The sequence below is a fragment of the Crotalus tigris genome, unplaced genomic scaffold, assembly GCF_016545835.1.
Source record: "Crotalus tigris isolate CLP2741 ecotype Arizona unplaced genomic scaffold, ASM1654583v1 scf7180000018445.1570621, whole genome shotgun sequence".
NCBI classification, from domain to species: domain Eukaryota; kingdom Metazoa; phylum Chordata; class Lepidosauria; order Squamata; family Viperidae; genus Crotalus; species Crotalus tigris.
Genome location: NW_024097006.1, coordinates 844,501 through 863,026, shown reverse-complemented (window position 1 = coordinate 863,026; position 18,526 = coordinate 844,501). Strand labels below are relative to the sequence as shown.

Here is an 18,526-nt window from a genome sequence, read left to right as displayed (position 1 = left end):
TTTTATCCTTCCCTTTTTCTACTAGTAGTAGGTAGACACATCCTAGGAACTAGATCCTCTGCATGGCATCCAGAGGTATCTATGCACCTTCTGTTATCCGTTAGCCTCAGAGTTCCTCATTTATACTGTCCAAATAAATAAATGAAAAGCTAGCATACTACGAAGCAAGAAACATGACCTCAAGCATTGCATTTACAATAAATGGTGAGTGGCTATAGTCTAGTGCTTTCTCTAGAAATGTATCTACATGCCCAGGAAAAAACCAAAAATAAATTTGGTCTGAAATTTGGTTATTTTGTGTAGACTGCCCCTGGGAACAATCTCATTGATTTGCCTATTAATACCTTGGTATTTCAGATTGACCGTATCATCTACTTCATCCATTTTGTGAAAATGTCCAAGAAAGGTCCTCAAATTCCAAATGTATCCACTAGCTTACTGGGGAATCCCTGCTGTGGATGCAAACAGAAACAACAATATGATCTGAACTGAAATAATGGGAAGATCTTTAAATTGAAAAAAATGTGACCCTCCTCCTTAATGCTTCTTCCCATGTGTCTTTCCTTGCAATGCCCAGCAACTGCTTTGATTCTTAAACCCTCAGTATATAATGGCTATCCTAACCAGAAGCCAGACTGGTGGTGAAGGATCTATGCCATGAGTGTCAAACTCAATCGTGTCATGTGACATATCATGACGTATTACGATGTTTTTTGCCTCTGTGGAGCTGGGGTGGGCGTGGCCTGTGCGTGACACATCTGGCCTGCGGGCTGCCAGTTTGATACCCATGATCTATGCCATCATTTGACTGCATGCTTCAAATAAGCACCCATCCTTAAAATCTCTGTAAACAGAGATGTTGGCAACATCTAAATGTAGTTATATATCGTATTGGGTCAGGAAGGACACTTTTTAGGCTTATGGCACAAATCAACCCATTCCTCTTGAGAGAGTTCTTCTGGCAAATATTCTGGACCACTGATTTCACTCTCCTCAGCCAGTAATAGGGAATAATGTCCAAGGCATCTGGAGGACTCCATGTTGCCCAATCCTAGGGACATCTCCATTTTTTTCTGATAGCAGTGTTTTGGGGAAAGCATGGCTGTTGATGTATTAGAAATATACTGGACTGAAATTATTGGATTGTTCCTCCCACCCTACCCCACCCCACCCCCTCCTCCCAGGTTTTGGTACATCTTTAGATATTCATAGTCATATACATGTGTGTACAGGTAGTCCTTGACTTACAACAGTTCATTTAATGACTGTTCAAAGTTACAATGCCACTGAAAAAACTGACTTATGACCATTTTTCACACTTATGACCTATGAAGCATCCCCATGGTCACGTGATTTACATTCGGATGCTTGACAAGTGGCTCTTATTTATGATGGTTGCAATGTCCTGATGTCATTTGATCCCCTTTTGCAAGCTTCTGACAAGTAGAGTCAAGGGGGGAAGCCGGTTCACTTAACAACTGTGTTATTAACTTAACAGCTGCAGTGATTCACTTAACAAATGTGGAAAGAAAGGTGGTAAAATGGGACAAAACTTACTTAACAAATTTCTCACTTAGCAATATAAATTCTGGGCTCAATTGTGGTCGTAAGTCAAGGACTACCTGCACATACACATACACACACATTCACACTCATACACACACACACAAACACAAACATGTACACAGCCCATGCAGTATCTAGAATCAAATGATTAAAAAAAATCTAACAACAATAGAAAGGAGCTTGAATAAATGTGTAATTAAGCATGCAATCTTGCAATAGCTTTGTTAAGGTAACTCTCTTCTCTGTCCAAGTAAAGAATGTGCATCTGGGATTGAACAAGAAACACATAAAATAATGCCTGTTTTTTTTTTAAAACTTTTGATATAGATGAGAATGGGCTGGGAATTGACTGTGCAGTCTTTCAGATTGGTGAAAGAAGAATCACAGTCTTTAAGGCCTACCCATGAATGGGTTTTAAATTCTGAACTCTTTCTCCTTGATTGGTTAGTTTCCAGCTGGAATGTGGTTTGTCTTCAATACAAAAAAAAAAAAAAAAAACATTTAAAAAATGGCAGCTCTTTCCTTTAGCCTGAAGTGGCAGGATCTGATAATCTTGGTCTCTTGTCATATTATAATACTGATCAGTTTTAATGAGCTACTTGAATGTAATCAAATCCTATAAAGAAAGCTTCTATGTTGAATTCAACTTACATCCAAATAACTATATCCAGAATTGACATTTTTAAAAATATTAAGCAATTATCATTTTTCATAACAGATTTTAGATGTACTGTTATTACTGCAATTATTTCAAGAAAGTTTTCAAAGTAAAAATCTTCCAAGCAGCTCACACAAAAACCATAATACACAATACTTCAGTTTTAAAAACCACAATCTAAAACTAAAATATAACATGCCATTAAAGCCACAATAATTAAAACAATGGAGTGTCATAAATGATGATGTACCGGTACAAGCAGTAACCAAATTCAACACCCGCAGTGATGGGAGTGGATGCTGCATTTTTAAATAAAATAACCCCTGTTAAAGTTTTAAAAAACACAAATATTTCAACAACAAACCACAATGGCAGTTCTGCTGCCTCAAAAGTAAAAGAAAAAGGCTTCAAAAAGATGCATGCAATAAAAATCTTATTCAAACCACAATCTTATTGTGGCCATATCTGCTAGGTACTGTAATTTGAGAAAATCGGGGGGGGGGAATTCCTCATCTTTTGTGGATGGGGTGGGGGGGCAGGTAGGACAAATGATGAAACATGTGTTGCCTTGCATAGAGAGTAAGGAAGATATCCTTGACAGGAATACAGGAACTGTTACCTAGGCCAGGGATAGGCAACCTTGACTCTTTTATGACTCGTGGATTTCACCTCCCAGAATGGCTGGTCAGGAATTCTGGGAGTTGAAGTCCACAAGTCATAAAAGAGCCAAGGTTGCCTACCCCTGACCTAGGCAAAAGGGACTGAAACATTTTTTTTAAATTCAAACATAACACTGGAAAGCAACTCAACTCTGTGAGGTGGGCTAGGTTGAAAGAGAGCAATTGACCTAAAGACACCTAGCTGGCTTTCATGCCTAAAAGGGGGGGGGGGGCTAGAACTTAAAGTCTCCTGATTTCTGTCTAAATTAGCACCTTAACCACTAGGCCAAACTGACCTCTTGTACGTTCATTGCAACATTACAAAAATGTATATAAGGAGCAAAGCTTGTGTCACAAAATCACAATTTCATTTCATTATCGTGATAAACCTTCCAGATTCAACAGATAACTCTTGCTGTCCTTGCCTAGAAATAAAACTGTTTTGATGGCTAGGATAAAAAGGCAGGGAAGTTCTCGATTTATGACCACAATTGAGCCCAAAATTTCAGTTGCTAAGAGAGACAGTTAAGTGAGTTTTGCCCCATTTTGTTGCCACTTTTGATAAGTGAGTCACTGCAGTTGTTAAATTAGTAAAACGGTTGTTAAGTGAATCTGGCTTCCTCATGGACTTTGCTTGTCAGATAGTCGCAAAAAGAGGATCATATGAGCCCGGGACACTGCAACCATTATAAATAGGAACCGCTTGTCAAGCAAATTTTGATCACATGACCACGAGGATGCTGCAACGGTCATAAGTGTGAAAAATGATCATCAGTCTTTTTTCAGTGCTGTTGTACCTTTGAACGATGAGTAAATGAAATGTTGTCAATTGAAGACTCCCTGTAATGTGAAATCTAAACTATTTACAAAATCAGCTAGCTGGCTCTGCCGTGGCAAAAGATGCTTTGTAAAAGCGGGAATATTGAAGTAGCAAAGGACCTGCTCCGTCTGCAAGAAGAATTTTTTATGGCCTCATAATTGAAGTTTGCTGAACTCTCCCCTCCCTTGCAAAACTAAAAATCAAAAAAGGCTGGCAAGATTCAAACAAACTGGCTCTCATGCATTAAGATTGTGAAGACTTGACTTCAAATCCATGGGCTGTCCTTTGTGGATAGTTTATACTAGAACCCAATAATTAATCAGCCTACACCTGCTGAGAAGACTCTGGGAAATTTGGTTCAACTATTAGATGCAGACAGAATACACTGATACATTCCAGTTCCCCCAAATTTTCCTGTCAGCATTTATGGCTCTTGAGCAAGGTGGTTATCTTGCTGCTGCATTACGGGAAATTACTTATTATTGGAAATAGTAACCTAGGCCAGAGGTCCCAAACCCTCACTCCATGGATCGGCACCAGTCCATGGCATGCCAGAAACTGGTCCATGCAAACAAGCGAAGCCCCATCTGCAGGAGGCAGGCAGCACACGAAACCATGCCCCTTCCAGTCTGCGGAAAAACATTTCTCCACAGAACCGGTCCCTGGTGCCCAAAAGGTTGGGGGCTGCTAACCTAGGCCATTTATTGTAACATGAATCACCCAGATCAGAGCACTGAGATCACTCTTCACTTGAGAACCTTGGACTGAGGGAAGATGAAAGGAGTCAGGCTAAAGTACAGCTTAACTGGCTGACTATGGCCTAAACCAGTGATTCTCAACCTTTCTAATGCCGTGACCCCATAATACAGTTCCCCATGTTGTGGTGACCCCCAAGTGGGTGTGGCCACCAATAAGAGGGAGTAGGACAGCTAGGGAAAAAGGAAAAAAATGGCGGACAGCATGGTTTGGTGACCCCCGTGAAACGGTCATTCGACCCCAAATGGGGTCCCGACCCACAGGTTGAGAACCACTGGCCTAAACAGATAGAACTGGAAGTGTGGTAGGAAGCAGGATTTCACCTGCTATTCCTACCCAAGAGCGGGAACTACCATTCATGCATAACAGGGCCTCAGCAAAGCACGCACTGCAGTTTCTGGGTTAGCAGCTGACCACTTCAGTGGCCTTGTGTGGCCCAGGTGTTTCCCAGAAGAAATAAACCAAAGTGTGTGGGGAAACACAAAGCCAGGATTCAGTTTGGGGGTTCTATAAAGATGAGAACAAAAGCAGCATTTAAGCAACTGGAACCCAGGTAAATCAAAACCAGAACGAAGCAAAGTTGCCTGCAGCACAGATGTGGCCCACATTTGATTCTAATAAACAAGAACACAGACTCAGGTGAGTTTGTGTCCAACTGGTTGGCTAAAAAACTGGATCCAACTGTACCTCCTTCTGACTCTCTTCAAGCAGATTGCCACTGCATTCCTTGGCTTAGTAGGATTATTTAAAGGAGGTGCATATTCCATTTTGAGGGAATCAAGGCATGTACAAATACTCACTTGCAAAAAAAAAACAAAAAAAACACCCAACAACCCTCTACTTTTTGTGATCCAGGAGAGAGATTTGCTTTCAAGGACTTTCCACTGAAATCCTCTGCTAAAAGGAGACCTGAGATTTTGAAATGGGTGAAGGTGATTCAATAAGAGTCTGTATTGTCTACAACAAACTCTTTTAGCTCTGGCTGGACACAGATCTGGGGATAACAGTCCCCAAGAAGGGTCTCCAAAAAGGGAAGGTAAAGATGGGCAAATGTTTGAGATGCCTAACATATCCCTGTCACTCTTTTTTTCTGTCGAAGAGAGTATGGTGAACAAAAAGATGGCAGCCTTGCTGCTTGTGAAGATTCTTGGGAGTTGTCTTCCAACACACTTGAAAGACATGAGATCGGGGAAGCCTGGAATATAAAAGGCAAGCTTCACATACATACACACAGAGTATACATTAAACATACTGTTTATGCACTGTTCTATGTTCTGTAATAGGCAGGCAGGCAGACAGACATTATTTTTAGCTAAAAATGACTGTAAGAAGAAAAAGGAGCCAGGAGAATCTATCATATCACCTTCAATTTGTTTTTAAAAATATGGTCTATTTAGTCTAGCTGAAAAAATGAACATACAATAGTCAAGCAGATAGAAAGAGGATACTTAGGGTTCCTGTAAGTATCACCGGCTGATGGAAATTCTGTTACTTCTGTTCATTCGCTATGCCAAAAACTGTGAACTTGATAGATACACAGAGAGAACTAGACGTGGATCCCTCATTCCCAACTTTCCACAAGACAGCATTCCCTAACCAAAACTATGTGATAATGATTACCATAAATGTACAAAGTTGTAGCTTAGACACTGAGCAGAACGCCCATGCTATGAATTTTGCTAAATTACGCTCTGATCTGTAATATAGAAGGGTGGTTATCTAGATTACAACAAAATTGTAATCTGGAGGAAGGAAAGTAGTGAACCTGCTGAGGTTGCTGAAGAAATATTAATCTCTGGTATGTCAGCTGGGATTTATATGTCAATAGCAGCTGGAAGGCCTCAAGTTCCCCATCTACAATTGTGTGTTTAAAAGTGTTCTGTATGCCTGAAAGAAAAGAAAAAGAAAAAAAATGGAAGTAAAGAAAAAGTGCTAAACAAAAATAGAAAAGAAAGAAAAAGAAACAAAGCAGTGGTTTACAATATTCTTCACAGCAGTTATAAGTGCGATTATATTTTACCTCTCTACCGGAAGTTACATCTGAATATTCTTCTTTCTATAATTTATTCTGTCTAATCATAAATTCATTTTTTCATTTATGCAAAAAAGTCCATAAGTGGTTTTGTCAGCAATAAGTGTCAACGGTTATCTTTTCTCTAATCAAAGAAATTAGTTTACCCATTTCAGTAAGATTTGTCAATTTCACTAGCCATTCTTTCCATCTGTGTGCATACAATAATATTCAACTCATTTTTTTTCCCCTTGCCATGAAAATTTAGATATATCTTTCTGCCATTTGCCACAATTCAGGCAAAATTTTGTATTTGTATAGACAGAGTATCCTTACATTTAACCAGGTTCATGCACTCATACCCCAAGCCATCATTTTGCCCCTGGCTTCTCTATCATCTCTACTTGCTATTTTACACAATAACTTCTGTTTACAGCTCAAGGCCTACTCACTGAAAGCTATTCTGCTTTCCCGTTATAATATATGTGTATCTTTTGGCTGAGGATGTTTTACATACAGTATTGATAATCCTACCTCAGCAAATGTTGCCAGATCCTTTGGCTTGAGAGAAAGCAAGCATCTTCCTTTCCACTAAATACTTACTTGCTTCCCACAGCACACTCCGATAGTTTAATGTGAATGTGAAAGCTACATTCATAAATACCAGAGCGGAAAGAAACACACACACACAAAATTATTTTCCTGAATAAGATGTAGCAGAGAATATTTCACAATGCAGAAATTGAATGCAGGGAAATTTTCTTGCAATTATTCTTATTTCTACGTGCATTTACAGCTAGTCCTTGACTTACAACAGTTTGTTTAGTGGCCGCTCAAAGTTACAACATCACTGAAAAACGAGACTTATGACCATTTTTCACATTTATGACCATTGCAGCATCCCCCATGGTCACCTGATCAAAATTCAGACGCTTGACGACTGGTTCATATTTATGACGGTTGCAGTGTCCTGGGGTCACATGATCCTCTTTTGCGACCGTCTGACAAGCAAAGTCCATGAGGAAGCCAGATTCACTTAACAACCATGTTACTAACTTAACAACTGTAGTGATTTGCTTAACCGCTGTGGCAACAAAGGTTGTAAAATAAATTCACTCAACAAATATTTCTCTTAGAAACAGAAATTTTGGCTTCAACTGTGGTCATAAGGACTACCTGTATTTAATGTAGAAACAGATCACATGCCTTCTGAGAAACTGGGGTAACACTAATCCATCTCCCATCCTTCATAGTTTCAAGAAAGATTTCTGTATCATGCAGTGAATGTAGAGCAGTTATAACATTGGGATCTTTCCTCAGGCTGAGTAGACACACTATTTATTCATCTTTGAGTTGATAGCAAATTATACTGACATGAAATCTGCTGTCCCCACAGTCAGTCCTTATCCTGCTGTAAGAGTTACTTGACTGAACCCTTAGAATCTAATTTCATCTGGCATTTCTTGGACCCAAATGGCCATACATGACATTTGTCCATTGCATTTACACTTGCCTAGATTACAGATACAGTGCACGGATGTATGTGCAGATTTAAAAAACAGTGAGGTACCAAATATTTTGATATTTTATTTTTTTATTTTAATTATGAAATTGATTTGCTGCCTATCTTGTTTCAAAGCAATTCCAGGTGACTTACAACATAAACACCCACATACACATTCAGAATTAAGGTATCTAACAACTAAAAAGTAATTTAGGTCCTTTCCCGCTTGCCCCAAATAATGACAACACCTATTCTTTATCATGGTCCCATTATATTATTCTTATCCTGTCTCCACCCTATGTCTGAAACAGGCTTATCTTTAGCTGTGCCAGTATTATATAGCCTCAAGGTGTGTAAAAGTGTTAGGCTTTGTTGCCCATTTCCTTGGAAATAAGTCAGGTGACTGGCAATGACTGGAAAAAGAGATCAGAGACCCAAGATACTGATTGGTAGTGGGAACCATAAAAGACATGCCAACGCAGTTGCCTGCAGATTCAAGGGCGGATGTAGAACACTGAGGCAGCAGGGAAGAACAGCCTTTGGACTAGGAAAGTATGAGCTGAAATTGCTACTCAGATGTGAAGCTTGCTGGAGTACTTTGAGTCAGTCACTCTCCACTTCATTTGTTGGGAGAGAGAAATTGCCCTATGTGGATGTGCTGAATATCTTGTGAGAAAAGAGAAAAATAAATTAGATAGATAGATAGGTAGGTAGGTAGGTAGGTAGGTAGGTAGGTAGGTAGGTAGGTAGGTAGATTCATACCAAGAAAAAGTATTACTTGTTATGCTGATCTGCATTACTGGAACAAAAAAATAATAATTGATGATTAGCCAGTCATCTCTGTAATCCATTAGCGGGAGTGCAGGAGTGTCTTTAAGTCATGCAATGGCTGTTATATTCCCCTAATGGAAAGGAGAGGAAGTAGCTCCACAGAAGAATATCCATCCCTTTCCCTGTCGGTATATTTGGATTTATTTGGGGAATATAAACCAATATAATGCTGATGTGGGTTTTCAGTGTTCCAGGTTCCTCTTTTTATGATGGGAACATTAAAGATTTTTACCCCATCCCTCAAAGCAGGTCCTCTGGGTTCAAGGCCCATTTTATTTAGAAAACACCAGATGGGGATGCTGCTGCTGAAAAAGGGGTGAGCTAAGATTCTTTTGCTAGCTACATGGTTGTGAAAGATAGTGTGCTATTTTGATTGGGGAATATGAATTGATTCACTCTATAACACATTCTGCAATTTCCCAGCTATAACCAATGGACTGTGGGGGTGGAGGGGAGTGGGACACAAATAAAAAGGCCTTGTTGAGACATGTACACTAGTCAACATTCAGTCCTGCCTTAAATGGAAGACAGGGCAAACACTCTTTTTTTTATCAGAGACAAGGTCAATGGGCAATTAAGAGTCAACATTTTAAATTTTGACCCTGTACTATATGTTCAGCCTAGATTAGAGATTCTCCCTGTTGTGCATTGATCATAGATGCTGTGAAATGTCCCTCCAGTTTGCAATGTTGCCTGGCAAACCTTTGAGGAGATAGGATAGAACCGGCTGTAATTAGACTTCAACCTTGCAGGAACCATCATGTTTCAGTTTGATGTTTTGCCAGGATCATGGTGGGTCAGGGAAAAAGCCAGATGTAAGAAGTGATGGCTTAAGGGTGAAGCTTATTTTTGTCTGATTCCTTGGTTGTCCCATTTTGAGGAGATCTACACATACAAGTTCCAATCTATATCTCATAGGCTACCAATTAGAGGCTAAATCTGCCTAAGACTGTTTTTAAAGGATTTGTTATTTTAAACAATGCAAAACCAGGAAATCCTAACTGCTTTGCTTACTAATTATCCAGCAATTTCTCGTAAATCCTGATCCAGTCTCTTCTGATTCCAAAAAGAGCATGGACAGAAGTAACTTAGCCAGTATGAGGGGTCCCTGGTGCTCTCTGAGCTTGCTAATTTTCTTGTGGATGTTTCATTACCCAAATTAGGTAGCATCATCAATGCTGAAGGGCTAAGTAGAGCAAAGGTATAATGTGCCTTTTGGATTTATGAGGCAAAATAGACTTTTGCTGATGTTAGATCAGTGTTTCTCAACCTTGACAATTTTAAGGCATGTGGACTTCAACTCCCAGAATTCCACAGCCAGCATTGGTGGCTGTGGAATTCTGGGAGTTGAAGTCCACATGCCTTAAAATTGTCAAGGTTGAGAAACACTGTGTTAGATAAACCTAGGAAGGTAAGTGGTGGTAAGTGTGGCCTTACCAAGACATTGTAAAGTGGTATTAACACTTCACGTGATCTTGATTCTATCCCTCTGTTAATGCAGCCTAGCACTGGGTTGGCTTTTTTGGCACCTGCAGCACACTGCTGACTCATATTTAAGTGATTGTCCACTAGAACTCTAAGATCTCTCTCACAGTTGATACTATTGAGCAATACTATACTATACCTGTGCATTTGGTTTTTCTTGCCTAGATGTAGAACCTTACTTTTTTCATCATTGAATTTCATTTTGTTAGATAGTGCCCAGTGTTCAAATCTGTTAAGATCCTTCTGTATCTTCTGGAGTGTTGGCTATTCCTGCCAGCTTGGTGTCGTCTACAAATTTGATGAGTTCCCCATCTATCCCCTCATCCAAATCATTGATGAAGATGTTGAAGAGCACTGGGCCCAGAACAGATCCATTTTTTCCCCAGATCCAATTCATCAGATTTGGTTCAGATTTTTTTTTCCAGGTCCCCTATGAGGGACCAGTCTCCAGAATCAATAAGCAAATGAAGCCAAAGCCAAACTTAAATTCAGTGCACCATCTTAAATAAGGTGAAAGTCAGTTAATTAAGTACAGTTAAACAGATTGTTCCCCACTTACTGAATCAGCTCTCCTGTTAGATTAAATGTTACAAATTGGGGAACAAATTTTGGAAAGGGTTTTGAGGAGCACATCTGGAGCCTGGGGCTTCAGAAGAGGAATCTCTCCTTTAAGATACTATCACTTCAGACACCTGTCCTAGACCACCTTTAATCCTTCTTAGTCAGGCATGTCAAACTGCCGGCTCAAAGGCCAGATGCATCACACCGAAACTGCGCCCACCCTATTGCCGGCAATGGGGAAAAAGTCATGATAGGTTGTGCGACATCATGTGACGTTACAAGTTTGACATGCCTGAAGAAAAGCTGACAGGGTCTGGAAAACTGGGGAAAAGAGACTACTGTTGCATTCTTCACCTAAGTTGGCTGCTTCATTCTGCCATTCCATGGGCTGGCCAAGATCAACTAATGTACACTACTTACTCACATGGCTTCAAAGTGCTAGTATAACAAGGTGATCAAAACTTCACCCCTTTTTTACATGAGTGCAATATGCGCATTATATTTTAAAATACAGCAGGTTTTGACTGCCCAGTCAGGCTTGCCATTTCAATATCAGTGACAATAACTGTGAATGTCCTGTTGCTGCCAATTGCCACTTCTCATGAAGCTCTCCAAGGATCACCATTGGCCAGAAATGCAGAAATGCTGCAAAAGAAGTTTCACACATTTTTTGATGATCAAGAAAATACTGCTCGTGTCAAGTGGACCTTCTTTCTTAGGCTGTGCCTCTCTCTAATTATCACCAATGGCATGCTTAAGGCTTATTATGTCCTTAATCTCTGCTACCTGTCAAGCAAAGGAACAGAACTAAAATACACCAATAGTTTATTTCTTGAGTTCCTGAGGATGAAAGTCAGGGGCATAGAAAGTCAACACCATGAAGTTATGGAGGAGCCAACTAGCAAAAACAGGAACATTCAAGAGTGATCTCAAGCTACAGTTGGCTTATTATCCAAACATGCTCATCAAGTTTTGCATTACAGTATAAATTATCCACAGTCTGCAACTCAGTAATGTGCAGTACTCTCTCTCTCTCCCTCTGTCTCTCTGTCTCTCTGTCTCTCTCTCTCTCTCTCTCTCTCTCTCTCTCTCTCTCTCTCACACACACACACACACACACACACACACACACACACAAATCAATTTCTAAGCAATTTGACAAAACTACCTAAAAGAATTTTCTCCAGGAAATTTGACATTATCTTATTTCTCATCTTATTTTATACAAAATGTCTGCTCCCTAATTTCTAAATCTAGCAACTCTCAAGTTCTGGCAGGGTTCCCATACTGCACTAAGCTATCATGTGATGGGTGGTTTTGGCTTCATGTGCTATGAGAAGCTCAGCCAAATGTGGTTTATTCAATAAATTGTGGTTAGACAAGCCATGACTTAATAAGATATGTGAACCCAGATCTGTAGATATAAAAATCTCTAGACGAAAACACACAGTTCTTTCTCATTCCCTGTGAACAGTTTATCTTGGAATGAAAAATGAAGTCACAGGTTCTGTGTCTTAGCAGTCCATTCCAAAATGCTTGATGAAACCAAAGCTTTAAGGTTTTGCTTTATAATCAGGCTACTTCTTAATCATTATCACTTTTGGCTCAGAAACCTGAGAAGCTACTATTGCACCAAGTTCTGCAGAAATTAGGGAAAGCAATGAGAATATATCTTGAAAATCAGAGTCTTTTCAAGGCAGCTTACAAAAAAATAAACATTAACAAAACTTTAAACAAATGACCAAATCTAAAAGAAATAACTCTAAAAAAGCTTCAAAGATTTCCATCACAACCAGATGCCAAAGGGAAAATTGGTGCTTTCCAAGCTCATCCAAAGTCAAAAACAGGGGAGGAATGGCATTTCATAAATTTGGGGGTCAATTGTATTATTTATTACATACATTTAGGCCAGTCCATGTATACATGCTTGTTTCACAATTTTACCCTCTAACAATCAGGTTAGGTAAGTTGAACAAAGAAATAGTGATTAACCCAAGATCCTAGGTGGAGATTTTAACTTAAATTTCCAAGTTTCAGAATGACATTTTAACTATGATGCTACCCTGATGTGAAGGAGCTTCACATTGATTTATATTTCATGAGAACTGGAATCCCAATCAGGGCTTGACTTAATGGCCATCTGTAACTGGTAAATACCTTATATGGGGAGAAACAATTCTGTTAGTTTCTGCAAATATTCTTAAGGGAAGGCCCTAAGGAATTGAATGGCCAGCCAGGTAAATCTATAATTCTAAACACAAACATGAGTAGAACTATACTAAATCCTAAGGCCGGCTATATATATATATATATATATATATATATATATATATATATATACGATTAAAAAGGTTAAAAATGTGAACCCTAGGGATATTCATAATAAAATATAAAAATGAACACTAGGGTAATAAAAACTAAAGAAGTTTTTAATGGGTTAAAACTATAAAAGTTTTAAAAAGCGCCAAGCTTTCGCCGTCACCTGCCGGCATCCTCAGGGCTGGCGTGCCAGAGAATGAGAAGGTCTTTTTATAGGCGTGCCGAGGTTTGCACTCGGCTCCTTGATCTTGTTATGGGGCCTGATTGGTTCAGCCGTGTGTAGTTGGCCTGCGCTTTTTTTCTCTTCTTAGTTGTATTTTTATCCTCGTCCGTCTCCAGTTCTCCCAACCTTGCCATTCAGCTAATCTGAGGTTGGGAGAACTGGAGACGGACGAGGATAAAAATACTAAGAAGAGAAAAAAAGCGCAGGCCAACTACACACGGCTGAACCAATCAGGCCCCATAACAAGATCAAGGAGCCGAGTGCAAACCTCGGCACGCCTATAAAAAGACCTTCTCATTCTCTGGCACGCCAGCCCTGAGGATGCCGGCAGGTGACGGCGAAAGCTTGGCGCTTTTTAAAACTTTTATAGTTTTAACCCATTAAAAACTTCTTTAGTTTTTATTACCCTAGTGTTCATTTTTTATTTATTATTATATATATATATATATATATATATATATATATATATATATATATATATATATATATAAGCATATACATTCCTGTAGCAAGCATTGATACCAATGCATATTATTGTTTTATTTACAAATGCATATGCTGCCCATTCCCAAATGGGTTTGGCATCTTACACAATATAGCTTAGAAAAGCTGATTTTAACAAACATACACATCCTGCCCTCATAGAAGCTTCTGAGCTTTAAGTAATGATTTGCTTTTTATCGATTGCATCAGCATCCTGCTCGTCCTCTAATATACAGAACTATCCTGAGAGGCCAGTTGGGTTCAGAGAAGATGACAAATAATAATAATAATCTCTTCATAGGAACAGAGGAAGCAGCCAAATAAGCAATCAAGTCTAATGTGATTCTAGGACAGGGGTCTCCAAACTTGGCTGGTTTAAGACTTATGGACTTCAATTCCCAGAATTCCTCAGCCAGCATGGCTGGCTGAGGAATTCTGGGAATTGAAGTCCACAAGTCTTAAAGCAGCCAAGTTTGAAGACCCCTGTTCTAGGATAACATAGATTCAGACAGGAGCATCCAGCTGATCTTGGCTGATGCAGACAACCAGGATAGGATCTAGTTAACACTTGGATGAAAAGACACCAAGAAAAACCCAGAGCTGCAGATTAGACTGAGAAATTGAACAAACATCCTACAAGAAGGCACTGACAAACCACTTCTCTCTTTTTTTGTCCAGAAAAATACACAGACGTATCCATGAAGTCATCAAAAGTCAAGTGTGACTCAAAGGAGATTTTCTCTTACTAATAGATGCTAAGACTTGAATCCAGGATCTTCTAGTTGCAAAGCAGATAGTCTGTGTTTCCTGAAGCTTTGAAATGTAAAAATTAGAGAAAAATGCTTGATACTAGCCCAATATTTATGATCAAGTCAGCTGCTCATCTCCATTACTCTAATGGGTACATGTTTGAATTTTCATATATAAGTATTATACATACAATGCCATGCTCCCAAAAAAAATGTTTCTGCTTTTCTGATTTATTCCTCAGGTGCTTGAATTTTTTAGTGCCTCTTGAATTTTTCTTGGTTTGCTTTGAGTGCACTTCAGTAGCTGGCAGTGATTCTGTTCATGTTATTCTAATTTATTCATTGATCGATGGTTTCTCACCTTTTCCTCATTCCGGAGTCCTTGTAATGCCCCCATCTCCCAAACTAAAATGACACCCCTCGCACGGTGTTTTTTTTAATGAACTTGTGAGAATTCAGAGAGCCTACAAAACTGTTTACGAATTGAAGGCAAGACATTCCCACCCCACCCTATGGTACCCCATGGAATTAAATAATTGCAGGAATATCGTATGCTTCCCAGAATATTTCCCCAAAGTTCTCTTTGAAAAAGATTGTGCATGCCTGTTCTCTTCTCTTTCATCAATCTGAATGAGAAGTGGAAAAATAAAATAAAAATAAAAAAGTTGCCGTCCCCAGCTAAAGCCAGATTGACTTGCCAAGTAGGGGATGGCCTGAGACTTGTTGACTTGTGTACATGGATTATTTGGAATATCTTATGGTTTTTATCATCATAATCATTGTCATCATCTCTTGAGTTTGAGAGAGAAACTTAGAGGAGGAGTTTCATGCCCTCTATTGCACAATGCTTACACCTACTATGCTGGGAAATCCTTCCTTCTGCTGAGCAAGGACGCAGGGTAGGGCAGGGTGTGTGCCTGCCCTGGGATTCACACATACAAAGCTTGGGACTTTTCTGTGCCACTTCCTTGCAATACCTTATCCATCAACGGGCAGTCACCCAGCTGTTCCCTCATTTAATAGTCTCGCCAAGACAGTGGGGAGGGTGAAGCAAGGAGGTGATCAGATGCAAAACTCAGAGTATTGCGACAACTTGAGGGGGTTGTGAGTGAGAGAGGAGAAGAGAAGAAGAAGAAGAAGAAGAAGAAGAAGAAGAAGAAGAAGAAGAAGAAGAAGAAGAAGAAGAAGAAGAAGAAGAAGAAGAAGAAGAAGAAGAAGAAGAAGAAGAGGAAGAAGAAGAAGAAGAAGGAAGGAGTTGTTCACTTGAATGCAGTCCATTTTCTATTACTGCTAGAGCTTGGCCTCTTGATTGGGGATTCTGGATTTATTTTTAAAAAAACTAACACATTATGGGGCCTGAAAAGCTTGCACCTGCCTCAAGCTTCTGCAAGGTTTAAAGCACTCAATTTCCCATCATTCTCTCAAATACAAAAACAGACTCCAAGGTTCTCCACTCATTTTAGAGGGCTTTTGGGCCACCAATGGATACTGGGGAACTCGTGCAGGTCTCAGAAGGCCCTTCTGCACCCCTGCTGTACATGAATGGAAGGAGCTCCTATTCATGGAAAGGTTGCAAATGGATGCATTCCTCTGGCAAAGGAAATTTATCTTCAGCGAATGAAGCAGAATCTTTGAATCCCGCACCATCAAAGCAGCTGGTGACTTGTCCCTTTATAAACTCTCTGCCTCCTTGCAGCAATTCTTCAGAGGCACATCAAGGCAAAGGAGAAAATGCTCACTTCCTTTAAAGGAGGCTGCAGCAGCAGGCGTGTGGGGATCCTCCCCCTCTCGCTTGCCAAGGAGCAGGGAAAACTGCCTTCCAGATGCTTCAGGAGAAAAAGGGCTTCTTCTAAAGGGGCTTATGGCATCGTGTTTATTGCAACCCTCCCAGCACTTTGGGAGCAAATCTATTGCCCCGTCCTAGACCTCTGCTTCTTTAAAGGTAACTCCTTCACAGGTCAACTGTACCGAAATCAAGTGCCATGCGAATGAAGAACTCCTGTTCATACTGCACTACAAGCAGGGAAGAGGGTTGCCAGAGTAAGTGAGACAGAGAGAACATACTGAGCAGGAGGAATCCCAAGCTGAAGATCAGCTGAGGTCTGCCTTTGCCAGCAATTTCCTTTCCCATCCTGGCTTCTTCCTTAAAATGTGATTAAAATTTTGTGTGGCTTTTAGGATCGTTTCAATCTTGAGTTTGTATGGCTTTAGGTCTTATCTATTTCAGGCATTTACTGGTGCTGCAGGCTGCCCAGTCCATTGGAGTTCGGCAGCTATACCAAATTTGAATAAAGAAAAAAAAGAAAAAAGAAAGAGGAGTAATTAAGTGGCCTACCTCACAGGACTGTTGGTAGCTCAGAAATGCCTCAGATTGTTTGCATCTTAGAAGGGTTTTCTCCCATGTAGAAAAGCCAGTTTTTTTTCCAAATTCCCTTAAAGCCCAATTTTATCCAGTGTCATATGCATGATCTAATGTCTGATAGAGCTGCCCACATTCTTGTGCTGTTCTGATCACGGGCTGCTAATAGGCATGTGTATAATCCCAACATCAAGGGTGTGAAAAATGATGGGGAAAGGGGGAAGGGCCATGTGGAAGCACTTCCTTTAAAAGTGTAGGTGTAGGTTTTACTTGCCCACACTGAAAAAAGGAAGACTGGAGAAAACATGACGACTTGTTACCAAATACTTGTACTTTGGGCACACCCACCCAGCCAGGTCTATTACTGTCACCTTTTCCTCTCGTGCTCTGACAGTTCTTTCCTTTCCAACCAAGGGCCAGAAAAAGAAGGGTAGAGTCAGTTTCCCCATCTCCTCTTTCTCTCATTAAAAATAGGAAAATGTGATTGTAAAACCACAAATGCTGGCAAACAACCCCAGACTGTAGACAGGGCAGAGCTGAAAAACACTTGCTTCTCAACCAGCCTCTGAAAAAGAACAAGAATGCCACGAGGAGGTCTCTCTGTCTTGGTCAGGAAGGGTGCAAGTCATTGGAGGCTGTCATCTGACACAAGGATGCTCCAGCCGCATCATCACTTTTCAAGCTGACCCATTTACTGGCCCTTTCAAGGCTAAACTAGTTTGCTGAGCAGGAATGCAGATTGGGCAAGCAGCCATTTTCTCCAAAGTATGGTTAACTTTGTACTTAATTTGACAAATGAGTTGGGGTGGAGGGTGGAAGGACAAAAATAACAGCCGCTATATAACCTTCAGTTCCTAAAATCTGCAATTACCCATGTGCTAACAGCAAATGTGAACTAACAGCCATTTAGCAGAGCTGTGCAGATATGAATGAGATGGTGAATTAAAACATAAATATTACACTTATTGGCTTGTAGTTGGCAGGAGCAGGACATAAATGCACACGCACAATCACAAAAAATTCAACATCTGCAGAAACTGATTAAGCTCTTAGTCTAAACTCTGGTATTAACACTGGTGAAGATGCTATGTTTTCACAGAAATGTGAAAATAAGAACTGCCAAGGTTTCCAGTTTATGGAAAAGCTATTGGCTGAGTTGTTGCCTTAATAGGCCAAATATAGTAATAGGAGACAGTCAGCATGATGAAATAACAGTGAAAGTGACAGGCTGGATAAAGGACAGAAGGATGAATTTAACTTTCAATCAAGTTTCTAGCTTTTTTGTCTAACCTATCTCTGCAGGGATCTAAGAGGAGAAAAGGTATCTCATTAAAAGTTTAATCTAATTTAGCAGGATATATCTGGAAGAGGTTTCTACCCAACTCCTTTGTTACCATATTAGAATTTCATGACAAATTAATTATTTCTTAATTCTTCCACTTAAAAAATGATAAAAAACAGCAGAAGCACACAAACAACAACAACACACACACACACACAAACACAAAAACTGAAAAGGAGCAACTGCCTGAGCAACTCTAA

At 39.9% G+C, this 18,526-nt stretch overlaps 1 protein-coding gene across 5 annotated transcripts in view; it reads right to left on the bottom strand.

The window, feature by feature from the left end:
- HDAC7 (histone deacetylase 7) overlaps positions 1–18,526 on the bottom strand; it is a 229,010-nt gene that overhangs the window by 153,967 nt on the left and 56,517 nt on the right. The window contains exon 1 of one of the 5 annotated variants that reach the window (XM_039352580.1): positions 345–399. The exons of the other annotated variants lie outside the window; for them this stretch is intronic. Coding sequence (XP_039208514.1) covers positions 345–384 — 40 coding nt within the window. The 5' untranslated portion in view covers positions 385–399. Of the gene's footprint in view, positions 1–344; positions 400–18,526 lie in introns of those variants that run through there. 5 annotated transcript variants of the gene reach the window in all.